Genomic DNA, 13,689 nt, shown 5'->3' on the forward strand with positions numbered 1-13,689 from the left:
GCGGCGAGGCGGCCGTCCAAGGGAGCAGCACGCGGACTCTGCCAGGCTCTGCTGCGTTCTTCAACTAATCCCACGGCCACGGACGTTCACCTCACCTCTGATAAAGCCCTCACGTGGCAGGGAATACATGTGCAAACTGTGTAAGGAAATAACTCCAAATTTCCTGCACGTGATACAACTCTGCAAGGAGCTGCTCCACGTTCCATTTCCTCTGCTTAATAAAGTGTCCCTAATGGAACACCTTTGGCAAATGAGGAGGCTTAATAACCAAAGGGCTTTGGCAAAGTAATCCTCTAATCACACACCACGAAAAATGAACATTCTTTATGAAGACTGTATAGAGAGGCACACTGTAAGCTTCGAAACATAAAAGGAAAATCACAGCATTTAGGAAGGTACCATTTTTCCCTTAATCAAAATGCCTTCTAAACTGAGATCTCCATGAACGCACGTACGTGCTTGAGATAAAAATAAAAGGAATTTATTAACGTGCACCGCCAGCACACCTGTGCTTTCTACAGGCCCGTGCTGCTCCCCTCTGTCTGAACCACAGTGGACACACGTCCGAGGCCGCTGCTAGCCAGGGTCACAGCAGGACACACAGGAGGGCGCTGCTCTCAGGGGGAAGAGGACCCACAGTCAAGGAGCACCCCGGCCACTCATGCCGCTCGCCCCCGTTCCGGGCAGGGCCCCAGCGCTCACCTTGTTGACCCAGAAGACCATGGCGTCCTCAAGGTCGTAGGGAAGCTCTTTCGAGGCACTGAACGTGGAGAAGCGCTTGACGCTGGCCACCACCTTCTCAATGCTGATCATCTCCACGGTGTAGGCCATCATGAGTGCGTCCACCATCGCCATGTGGGCGCTCTGGGGGCAGAGGCAGCAGTCAGTCACCCAACCTTGCCTTTCCGCCCCGGGTCAACGCAGAGACCCTCCCTAGACCCACAGCTGAACGCCTCCGTTGTCTGTCTTCCTCTGCATCTAAGGAGGCACTCAGATCTCTACTTGTACGTGACCCCCACTTCCTCATCTCTGACGACCCCGTGAGAGCCCGGGGCTTCCCTACTGCTCAGCTGTGGGCCAAGGTACAAGGGGCCAAGAGACGTGCCTGAGGCCCCATGACCACCACAGGCCCCTGGGGCCTCAGGGGCCCGCCACGCTGAGCTCACGCCAGGCCTTCGAGCCCTTTCTTCCCAGAACCAGTAACGTCCCCTCGATCCACAACACACATCCACCAAGGCCAAGAGCGAAAAGCCACAGAACGCAGAGCGCCTGAGAACGGCCGAAGCTTAAAGCCACGTGGGAGGTGCCACAGCGGCGTAGGCCTGGAGCAGCCTGGGAGAGTCACACTGGTGGGATGGCTTTCCGGGAAAGCTGCGGGGAGACGCTCGGGGAGGACAGGTGCATTTCCTTCTTTATTTTGGCACAAAAATACTTAGAAGATACACGTGAAACAACCTAAGAGGGTGGGCTCGACAATTCTACAGCACAACACGTGCAAAAAGTTTGCTCCCCGTGAGAAAAAGCCGACAGGAATCTGCTCCCTCCCCCTTTCCAAATCAGCCCCTGGCCCGCGGAGAGAAGGTGCTCTCGAACCCTGAACTTTTGGGGTGACTCTGCTGCGCCGCAGGGGGACAGCGGCAGCCCACCAGCCGCCCCCGCCTGCCGCCCAGGCCACTCACCATCTTTATGGGCGCGTGGCTGAGATCAGGCTCCGTCACGGGGGTGTCGTCACTCTCCATCACGTAAATCCCTTTCCGGGACAGGGCCTGGATGACAGCCTGGTGTCCCTGCAGAGCGGCCACCTGGTCCCCTCTGAGGATGAGGCCGCACACGCGGCAGTACAGCTCGCTGGACAGCAGCAGCCTGATGACCGGGGGCTTGACGTGCTCCTGCTCGTACTGGTCGATGTAGAAGGGGTCCCTGAGGTCCTCCGGGATGTCATCTGCACGGGGGAGAGACCGCCGCGTGAGCACGACGGCACCCCCACTCTCTCCACACACGGCTCAGGGCCGACGGCACACAGACGACGGACAGAGGGGCTGTGAACGACGACAGGCAACTAACCACGTGCGAGACCCCAGCTACTCGGCAAGCGCTGCCCTCCTCCACCAGCAGAGGCGAGCAAGCCACGCACAGCACTGGGCAACGCCACCGCCCAACCCCCACGAGCATCTCTCCCAACGCAGGAGAGCAAGGAGCAGGTGTGGGAGCCGGAGGGGGCTCGTGGGCCGAAGGGAGGCCAGGACCGCGCACAGCCAGGCCACACCGAGCACCCGGCACCAGCCCTGGGGAGGGAGCCAGGTGCATCCCCGTCTGCTGTCAAATCCCGTGATTTCAAGGCCAGACGCCAGGTCTTTAGAGGAAAGAGCCAGGCCTGCCGCTGCTGCGACAACCAGGCCGGAACCGCAGCCGTGAGCCTCTGCGCATCTTTGGACCGGGCGGCACAAAACGATATGAGCCATGTTACCAAGCATCCCCTCGATCCCATCAAATCAACACTTCTGTCCCTACGTCACAAATGAGGAAACCGAGGCACAGAGAAAGTCAGCAACGTGCCCAAGGCCACGAGAGTCAGAAACCAACGATGAACCCAGCGTGGTCCACGGCACCTACACCGCTTCCCACACACACCCCCACCGTGTGTGCAGAGCTTTCCCGGCGGCTGCGACAGTCTCCCCCCCCCCCGCTGTCCTTCACGCTTGCTCTGCAAGCTGTCAACCACTGTCCCCCAAAGGGGGGACTCTGCAGTCCAGTCCAGCTGCACCTCACTTTGCTGCGCTCTGCGGACACTGCGTTTTCTCCAGGTTAAAGGTCTGGGGGAAGCCTGCGCCTAGCCAGTCTCTGAGCTCCATTTTTCCAACAGCATTTGCTCACTTTGTGTCTGTGTGCCATTTTAGTAACTCTTGCAGTTTTCAAACTTTGTCATTACTATTATATTTGTTAAGGTGTTCCGCAGTCTACTGTAACTGGAATTTCGTAGCAAGAGTGTTTTGGGTTTTTTTTTCTTTTTTTGGCTGCCTTGGTCTTCGTTGCTGCACATGGGCTTTCTCTCGTTGCGGCGAGCGGGGGCTACTCTTCGTTGCAGTGCGCGGGCTTCTCATTGCAGTGGCTTCTCTTGTGGAGCACAGGCTCTAGGCGCACAGGCTTCAGTAGCTGTGGCACGCGGGCTCCATAGTTGTGGCTTGCAGGCTCTAGAGCGCAGGTTCAGTAGTTGTGGCGCACAGGCTAAGTTGCTCCCCGGCATGTGGGATCTTCCTGGACCAGGGCTCGAACCCGTGTCCCCTGCACTGGCAGGCGGATTCTTAACCACGGCGCCATGAGGGAAGTCCCCAACAGAGTGTTTTTAACGAAGCCGTGTATGTCTTTTAGACATAACGCTGCTGCACACCTGATAGACTACAGTCCAGTGTAAACGTCAGGTTCAGATGCACCGGGAAACCATACCTCCGTGCGACTCGCTCGGCCGTGCGGCCTGGGGCTGAGCCCGGGTCTCTGCTCTCTCACTCCGCCCCACCCCCACCCCGGCCACCCCCGCGGCGCCCACGCTCAGGCCACACCTCGAGGTGACCCCACCCAGGAGCGCGGACGGCGCTCGCTCAGCACAGGGGGCCACCTTCTCCGTCGGCGGGGAGCAGGGGGGACCCACGCCGGGAGTCAGGGCAGGACCCGGACGCAGCTGGCTGGGAAGTGAGCCTGGGAGGGAGGCAGGGTCACCTCCGGGGACAGCACCGGGACCCGCCCCTCCCCGCTCGCCCTCCGGCTCGCTCGCCCTCCCGTCTCCCGACACGGGCGGGAGCACGGCCATCCCACTGCCCAGGGGTCCTCGGTCAGCAGCCGCAACGGCGCAAGGACCCGTGTGGGCGTCACCGCCAAGCGCTGAGCTGGACCGAGCTGGTGGGACAGTGGCCTGAGGACGCTGCCTTGGGGACACAGGTGTGAGGCGCGGCTGTCTGAGGGCCACTGTCATTCAGCAGAAACATCAGGAGACAAAGCAAGCGCGGTCCTGCAGCTGTGGCCGCAGCCCTCGAGGCTCAGGACTCTGAAGCGGGCCTGCTGGGAAGGCCGCGAGAAGGGCTAGAGGATGCGGACAAGACTACAGGTAAAACAGGGTCGGCGCTCCACGCAGAAGAAGGAACAGGGCGCCAGCTGGTCGGGTGAACAGAGGATCGGAGCTAGAGGACAGCATGTGCGCTGAGAACAGGACCCGAGCACGTCAGCCTGGCCTTGACCGGGTGCGCCTCTCACCTGGCCGGTCAGAATCCCGGCCTCGAGTGCAAACCATGGACACTACGAAGGCCTGTCTCCGGGGTTGGGAGAGGACTGAATCAAAACGTACGTGTAAGTCACCACGCTACGAGCGGAGCCTGGAGCGCAACAAAACTCACGCAAGTATTAGTTATCAATTGTATTATCAGGCTAAAAAGACCACCAAGGAAGCACTCCTCCTGTTGCTGCCACACGTTGTCCCATCCTGTCTACCAAGGCCACATGACTCACCGGGGGGGGGGGGGGGACGGAGACGTGGCAGCACGTGGGGGGGTGGGCAAGGACTCCCAGGTAGGCGCCAACCCCAACCTGAAGCCCGAGACGGGTTCCAACCCAGTCTGAGGAAAACCACGACGGCAAGCCTCCACGACACAGCAGGGCAGTGAGCCTCACCACCTGAGAGCTTCAAAACCACGGCAGTGTCCACCCCACCCCAGACCAACTAAGCCAGAATGTCCTGTGGGCTCACAGGCAGAAACATCGAACCCCTGAGAATCCACTAGACAGGCTGCAGAGGTGGCTGACGGGCTCCGTCGAGAAGTCCCTTACTTATACACTCTGGCTGTGGAAACAGGCACTCACAGAGGGCTTCTAATTCTGGAGCCCTGCCTGCACCCCACCCTTCACTGGAGATGCCAGACAGAAGGGAAAGAAAACAGCCAGCAGCTGGCCCCACCGGGCACAGCCCAGTGACTCTCCTCCCCTACACCAGGCGAGCTCCAGAACAAAACCATATCCCAGCGGTGGCGGGATAGGTGGGCGCCAAGGGCGCTTTTCCCCCCCTTTGCTGAGGCAGGCTCGGTTGTGGGAAACACACAGGCTTGGCTTCTAGTCAACAAGCCAGGAAGAGAGACCCCTGGGAACCCCGGGAGAGGGGGTGGGGGACCACAGAGAAGAGGGGGTGGATAAGGAATCCTGAACCCGTGTACACTGTCCTGGTGACCCCAAGTAGCCCATGTGTGACAGACCCAGAGAACCGAACTGACCTTGGAACCACTGCCCACACATGGCCAAACAGACTTCTGGTCTGAACTTACCGGGGTTTACTGCCACCCAGCTGCTAACAGAGCACCAAAAACACAAGCATCACCCAAAAGATTTCAGCAGAAACAGGCTCACAGCATAAGATTCTAAGTGTCCAGGGCAGGGGCTCCCTGGTGGCGCAGTGGTTGGGAGTCCGCCTGCCGATGCAGGGGACACGGGTTCGTGCCCTGGTCTGGGAAGACCCCACATGCCGCGGAGCGGCTGGGCCCGTGAGCCATGGCCGCTGAGCCTGCGCGTCTGGAGCCTGTGCTCCGCAACGGGAGAGGCCACAACAGTGAGAAGCCCGCGTACCGAAAAAAAAAAAAAAAAAAAAAAAAAAGAATCCGCCTGCCAATGCGGGGGACACGGGTTCGAGCCCTGATGCGGGAAGGTCCCACATGCCGCGGAGCAACTAAGCCCTCGCACCACAACTACTGAGCCTACGCTCTAGGGCCCACAAGCCACAACTACTGAGCCCGCACACCACAACTACTGAAGCCCGCGCGCCTAGAGCCTGTGCTCTGAAACAAAAGAAGCCACCGCAGTGAGAAGCATGTGCACCGCAACAAAGAGTAGCCCCCGCTCACCACAACTAGAGAAAGCCCACGCGCAGCAACCAAGACCCAATGCAGCCAAAAGTAATTAATTAATTTTAAAAAAATGTCCAGGACACAATCCATAAGTGCTCAACACATAGAGACAGGAAAGCGTGACCAATTCTCAGGGGAAAAGAGAGTCAACAGACGCCAACCCTGAGATGACCCAGATGTTAGAATTACTGAAGACTTTAAAACAAGGCCCCACGAGGCCCTCTTGAAACAAACGGAAAGATATAAGTTATTAACAGAGAAATAAAAACTATTAAAAAAAAAAACCAAACCTTCAGAACTGCAAAATACCGTTATCAACAAGAAATTCAATGACAGATTCAAAAGATGAACAAAACAGAAGCGGACTCACAGATGGAGAGAACAAACTAGTGGTTACCAGTGGTGGGGGAGAGGAGGGTACAAACAACTGGGTGTGACGAAGGCTCAAGGATGTGTTGTGCAACGCAGGGAATCTAGCTGATACTTTGTAATAATTGTAAATGGAAAGTAACCTTTAAAAATTGTATAAAGAAATAAAAATTAAGTTGAATTAAAAAAAAAAAAAAGGCAAACCAAACAACAGAGGAAAGAGTCAGTGAACTTGAAGACAGACTAACAGAAGAAATCTACCTGAAGAGCAGAGGGAAAATCAACAGAATGAAAGGCAGAGCCTAAGGGAGCTGTGGGACAACATCGAAAGATTTAGTAATTACGTCACTGCAGAAGGGAGATGGGCACAGAAAAAGCATTTGAATAAATAATGCCTAGAATCTCCCCATATCTGGTAAGAAACCAATTTACAGGCTTAGGAACCAACTTGAAGGAAACCAGGTCCACACACTTCATAATCAAATGGCTGAAAACCAAGGATGAAATAACGGGCCCTCGGGACCCCTAACCGGAGGTATCAGCCAGACTTTCAATGACCGTGCTGAAAACAATGAAACGAAAAAAGATAAGACTGAGGATTCTGGCAGAAAAGTGGAAATTATTTTTTAAAAAAAGACAAAAGAACTTGGCAGATTTGAAAAAGAACCAAGTAGGAATTCCAGAGCAGAAAAATACAGTAACTAAACTGAATACAGTAACTAAACTGAATACAGTAACTAAACTAAATACACTAACTAAACTAAACTAAACTAAACTGAACTGAACTGAACTGAATTTCCACACTGGATTTTGCCGAATAGCACATTACACGCAGAGGAGAGAAAACACAGCAACAGAAGGTAAACGACGAACAGCCCTTAGTGTCGCAGGAGTGTGACTGGAGACCCAGAAAGAAAGGAGAGAAAATATGGGGCAGAAACAGTATTCCGACAGATAATGGACAAGCATTTTCCAATACTTGTAAAATTCATGCTCCCCAGAAGGAAGGGAGGAAGGGAGGGAGGGAGAAATCCACACACCAAAGGACATCACAGTGACACTGCTAAAATCCACAGACAAAGGAAGAGCGTGCAAAGCGGCCAGAAGGAGCCTCTAGTCAGGACGAGGTGGCACAGATTAGTCCTTCCCTGCTCCTCTCTACTGGGCACAACTGTAAACCCTGGAAGGAACTCAAAGGCTACCCAGCAGAGAACTCTGAAAGGTGGACGAGGAAGGCAAGCTGGCTGGGAACCCAGGATTGGCCACGCACAGCAACAGGGCGTCTTACGACCCCCCCTCAACAAAAGGTGACCCAGGCCTGGTACTTCCTGACCCCCCAGCCTGGAAACAGAAGGCAAGCCAAGCGGGCTCATTCCTGCCCCAGGTGGAAGGGGAGTCCCACCCACTACACCAGGCCAGCCTGGCAGAAGCAGCGAGGGAGCGACAGGAAGCCCCACACCCACCTCCACAGGGCACCCCACCTGGAAGCGCTCTCCTTCCCCATGAGGCCAGAGACACCCCCACTCATCACCGGGCGCCAGGGGAGTCCAGCAGTGCGACCTCAGCACGACGGGGCAGCCCAGGAAACACTCTGCATCCCCCAGAGGCAGGGGCGGCCGCCACAGAGAATCCCACCCCACCCAGAGGCGCTCCTTCCGCCTCCTAAAGCAGCGCCCGCAGGGACGGCGGGAAGCCCAGAGGCACCAGACATACCAAGTACAGCAAAATGGTACCACGAGGCTCTGGACATGACACTGCCGCTGGAGCCACAGTCCAGAGTGGCCAGGACCTGCAGGCAGGACCTCAGCAGGGAGACTGCTGACGATGACAAAGAAACTTAAGTAGCACCCAGACTCACCTAACATAGAGCCACAATGACCAGGAAGCAAGCAAAGATCGCCTACCATAACCAGAAGCAAGAAAACCATGACTTTAATGAGAAAAGAGAATCGACTGACACCAAGGCGTTGGAATTATCCGACAAGGGGCTTTAAAACAAGTGTAAAAACATGGCTCCGCAGGCGATCACAAGTCTCCCGAAATAAACGAAAACTGGGAAAAAAAGTCAGCAAAGGAGTCATAAAAGGAATCAAACACAGAACTGCAAAACAGAGTCACAGACTTTAAAACTCACTAGTCTCAACAGTAAAGTAGAGATGACAGAGGACAGAATCAGTGACCTTGCAGACAGATAAACAGAATTTACCCAATCTGAACAACAGAGAAAATATACTGAAAAAAATAAAATGGACAGAGCCTCAGGGACCTGTGGGAGAATAACAAAAGATCCAATATTCGTATCACTGGAGTCCCAGGAAAGAAGGTGAGTAGGGCTGAAACAATATTTAAGGAAATAATGGCTGAAAACTTCCCAAACATGGCAAAACATGTAAACCCACTGATTTCAAGAAACTGAGTGGACCCCAGATAGGCTACACCCAAAAACTCCAAGCCAAGACACAGCATAATTGAACTTATGAAAACTAAAGACAAAGTATTTTGGAGCAGCTGTAAAGAAAGAACACGTGAAGGAAAAGGGAACACCAACTCAACTGACAGTGGGTTTCTCCTCTGAGCCACAGAGGCCGGGGGAAGTGGCACACATTACAAGTGCTTGAGGAAAAGAACTGCCAACCAGATTCCATATCTGGCAAAACTATCCTCAAGGAATGAAGGAGAAATAAAGACATTCACAGACAAAAGAAAACTTAGGAAAAAAAAAATTCTCTCTAGAAAACCTTAAAAGAGGCTAAAGGAGGGGGCTTCCCTGGTGGCGCAGTGGTTGAGAGTCCGCCTGCCGATGCAGGGGACGCAGGTTCGTGCCCCGGTCCGGGAAGATCCCACATGCCACGGAGCGGCTGGGCCCGTGAGCCATGTCCGCTGAGCCTGCGCATCCGGAGCCTGTGCTCCGCAACGGGAGAGGCCACAAGAGTGAGAGGCCCGTGTACAGCAAAAAAAAAAAAAAAAAAAAAAGAGGCTAAAGGAAATTCTCCAAATAGAAAGAAAATGATTAAAAAAAATACAAAGGTCTTCCCTGGTAGCAGAGCGGTTAAGAATCCGCCTGCCAATGCAGGAGACACGGGTTCAAGCCCTGGTCCAGGAAGATCCCACATGCCACGGAGCAACTAAGCCCATGCACCACAACTACTGAGTCTGTGCTCTAGAGCCTGTGAGCCACAACTACTGAGCCCGCGTGCCACAACTACTGAATCCCGCGCACCTAGAGCCCATGCTCCACAAGAGAAGCCACCACAATGAGAAGCCTGTGCACCACGACGAAGAGTAGCCCCCGCTCGCTGCAACTAAAGAAAGCCCGCACACAGCAACGAAAACCCAACACAGCAAAAAATAAATTAAATAAATAAATTTTTTAAAAAAGGGAACTGTGAAAATGATTAAAAAAAAAAGGAATCTTGGAGAACCAGGAAGAAAAAATAATGTAAAGAAATGGGTAATAAGTGTAAATACAATAGACTACCCTTCTCCTGAGTTTTCTAAATTATATCTGATGACAAACAAATCTACAACACCTTCAGGTACTCAGGACAACGGTAGTATTTAAAAGTGGGGAGAGCGGGGGCTTCCCTGGTGGCGCAGTGGTTGAGAGTCCGCCTGCCGATGCAGGGGACACGGGTTTGTGCCCCGGTCCGGGAGGATCCCACATGCCGCGGAGCAGCTGGGCCCGTGAGCCATGGCCGCTGAGCCTGCGCATCTGGAGCCTGTGCTCCGCGACAGGAGAGGCCCGCGTACCGCAAAAAAAAAAAAAGTGGGGAGAGCAAAGGAACCTAAATGGACAAAAGGTTTCCACCCCTCACTCAAAATGATAAAACAATACCTGTCAACTGTTGGAAGTCACATGCGTATACTGTAATACCCAGAGCAATCACTAAGATAGCTATACAGATATACCCCAAAATGAGATAAATAAATCAAGATGGAATCCTAAAAAACAGTCAAGTAATCCACAAGAAGGCCCCAAAAAACAAAACAAAACCAGGAACAACAGAAACAAACAGAATAAATAATGTCAGACTTAAACAGTAACAATTACATTAAACGTAAATACTCTAAATACACCGAGTAAAAGACAAAGATTGGCAGGGCAGGTTAAAAAACACAACACAACTACATGTGGTTTATAAGCAGCTTACTTCAAATTCAACGATGTAGGTAGACTGAAAGGAAAGGGATAGAGAAGGCTATAACAGGCAAACACTGTTTAAAAAAAAACAGGAATAGCTATATTAATATCTGATAAAGTAGAAAGAAAATTACTAGAGACAAAGCGGGACATTACATTAACAGTAAAGGGGTCAATCCACCAAGAAGACTTTACAACCCTTAATGTGTACGCACCAAAGTACAGAGCCTCAGAACTCATTTAAAAAAAAAAAAATGGACAGAGCTGTAAAGAGAAATAGACACTACAAGCATAGTGAGGGACTTGAACATCACCTACCAGAACTGACAGAATTCAGACATAAAATCAACAAGGAGGAAGATCTGAACAACACAACCAATAAAGAGAATCTAACTGACCTGTGTAGAACACTCCACCCAGCAACAGAAAACGCCTTTCTTCAAATGCCCACAGAACATTCACCAAAACAGACCTTATCCTGGGCCATAAAACAAACCTTAACAAGTTTAAAAGAACAGAACTCACAGAGAGTATGCTATCCTACCATAATGGAACCAGACTAGAAATAATACCTAAAACACAAACAGGAAAATCTCAACAACTGGAAATCACACTTTTAAATAATTCATGAATCAAATAGGAAGTATCAAAGGAAATAAAGAGAGATACATCGAACTGAACGAAAATACAACATACCAACATATGTGGGATGCGGCTAAGGCAGTACCGTGTGGAAAATTTATAGCACTAAATGCTTACACTAGAAAAGAGGATAGATCTCAAATCAATAATCCAAGCCCTGGGACTTCCCTGGTGGCACAGTGGTTAAGAATCCACCTGCCAATACAGGGGACACGAGTTCGATCCCTGGTCCGGGAAGATCCCACGTGCCAGGGAGCAACTAAGCCCATGCACCACAACTACTGAGCCTGCGCTCTAGAGCCTGTGTGCCGCAACTACTGAAGCCCGCGCGCCTAGAACCCGTGCTCTGAAACGAGAGAAGCCACCGCAATGAGAAGCCCCTGCACTGCAACGAAGAGTAGCCCCCGCTCACCGCAACTAGAGAAAGCCCATGTGCAGCAACGAAGACCAAATGCAGCCAAAACACAAATAAATACATTTATTAAAAAAAAAAAAAAGCTCATCATCATTAGTCAGCAGGGAAATGCATACCCAAACCACAATGAGTTATCACAGCCCACCCACTTGAATGGCTACTATTTAAAACACTGACAATGCCACGTGTTGGCAAGGATACAGAGCAACTGCAACTCTCATGCCACACTTTGCTGGTGGACATAAAAAATGACACAGCCACTATGGAAAACAACTGAGCGGTTAAACACACTTATATGACCCAGTAACTCCATGGCCAGGTATCTACCCAAGACAAATGAAAACACACGCCCACACAGACTTGAATATTCACAGCAGCTTTCTTCATAGTAGACAAAACTGGAAGCAATCCGAGTGTCCATCAACAACTAAGTATTAAATAAATAAATAAATGTTTTAAAACGCAACTAAGAAGTCTGCATGCCGCAACTAAAAAAGATCCCGCATGCCACAACGAAGGTCCCGCGTGCCACAACTAAGACCCAACGCAGCCAAAATAAATGAATGAATGAATAAATTTTTTTAAAAGGTAAGTAAAATGTGGGGAGCCAAACAATGAAGACTATTAGCAGCCCTAAGCGAAAAGGTCTCTACACATGGATGGGTCTCTAAAATACTAGTAAGTAAAGGAAGCCAGACCAAGAACACCTGATGTATGACTAGAGGCATGTGACACTCCAGAAGGACCAACCTAATCTACAGTGACAGGAGCACATCAGTGAGCCTATGGGCGGGGACTGACTGCAGGGGGCTCAAGGAAACCCTCGGAGGTGATGAAAAGGTCTTACCTTGATTGTGGCCCTGTGCACAGGGGTGTATGCATTTGTTTAAACTCATCAAACTACACTCTTAAAAACGTGTGCATTGGGCTTCCTTGGTGGCGCAGTGGTTGAGAGTCCGCCTGCCGATGCAGGGGACGCGGGTTCGTGCCCCGGTCCAGGAGGATCCCACATGCCACGGAGTGGCTGGGCCCGTGAGCCATGGCCGCTGAGCCTGCACGTCCAGAGCCTGTGCTCCGCGACGGGAGAGGCCACAGCAGTGAGAGGCCCACGTACCACAAAAAAAAAAAAAAAAAAAAAAAGTGTGCATTTTATTGTATGTGAAGTACATCTATCTCAATGAAGTTCGTTTTCTCAAAGGTGCAAAATAAAATTCTTCACTGTATACCCAACAATGGGCATTAACCCATCCTACAGAGACTTCTCTAAAAAGCCAAGGTTTAATACATCTCTTCCCTCCTGAGAAATCTTCAATGGCTCCCCAATTCACATACAACAAAACCCCCAAATTATCAGCCATTCAAGGCATTCCAAGATCTGGCCCTAGGCGTTCTGTCCAATCTACATTCATCTTACCTTCATCTAACTCTGCAGCAGCTAAGTTCACATCCCACCCCAACTAGAACGCTCTGCTTTCCCTTAGCCTGGAGGATGCAGCACTCTCCCCGCCCTCCTTGTCCCGGTTCTCTGTTCCCTCACCTTCACTAGGTTCTTACCCACCTGAGCCGCACACTGGGCTTTACCTTCTTGAATGGAACATTCCAGATTCCCTCAGGGGTGTTTCTCACCCTCCCTTACCTGTTCTGCCGGAGCACTTGCTCCTCTCTCAGGCACTAGTCTCCTTGGCCTTGCATCACAGGTCTACGTTTGCAAGGCCACGGCCAGCACCCCGTGAGCCCTGAGAAGCACGCTGAGGACCCCACAGGCCACAACATACTGTTCAGCTGAACTGATTCAAGTTTACTTTTGCCTGAGTTTGAAATAACTGGAGGACAGTGACTGAGGGATATTTAAGTGAACTAGTTAGCATGGACAATAAGAAAGAGAGGGCTAGGCGAGGGAACACGAAAGAAATCAGAAACAGAAATAAAACTCAAAGATCACCCCTGTCTATGCGACAACAAAGCCATGAAAGCAGGAAAGCCCCAGGGAATAGAGACTCTAAACACCCCCGTCAAGGGCACCGCAGGCTCCAGGCGGCCCCCAGCTGACCCCTCCCCGCGCGCGCCCACTTGCCAGCCCACCTCATATCAGCCCAGTCTCGACCACTCTGCTTTCCTAATATCTGTTGGCTCAACCTACCTTTCTAGTTCCCACTGCCGACAAGCTGGCCAAGACCTTGGTTCTTCAAGCCAAAGCGACATCAGCTCTGCAATGGACTTAATGGGTGTGTCCCCCAAAATTC

General features: G+C 51.9%; 1 protein-coding gene across 2 annotated transcripts in view; it reads right to left on the minus strand.

Annotated features, from left to right (window-relative positions):
• The window catches only part of CAMSAP1 (calmodulin regulated spectrin associated protein 1), a 55,281-nt gene that overhangs the window by 35,591 nt on the left and 6,001 nt on the right, over positions 1 to 13,689 (minus strand). For both annotated transcript variants that reach the window (XM_079927739.1, XM_079927738.1), the window contains exons 3-4: positions 1,680 to 1,942; positions 703 to 864 (exon numbers count right to left, since the gene is read on the minus strand). In XM_079927739.1, the coding sequence (XP_079783865.1) occupies positions 703 to 864; positions 1,680 to 1,942 (425 nt within the window). The remainder of the gene's footprint in view (positions 1 to 702; positions 865 to 1,679; positions 1,943 to 13,689) is intronic.

The sequence above is a fragment of the Stenella coeruleoalba genome, assembly GCF_951394435.1.
Source record: "Stenella coeruleoalba genome assembly, chromosome: 7".
In the NCBI taxonomy this organism is placed as follows: domain Eukaryota; kingdom Metazoa; phylum Chordata; class Mammalia; order Artiodactyla; family Delphinidae; genus Stenella; species Stenella coeruleoalba.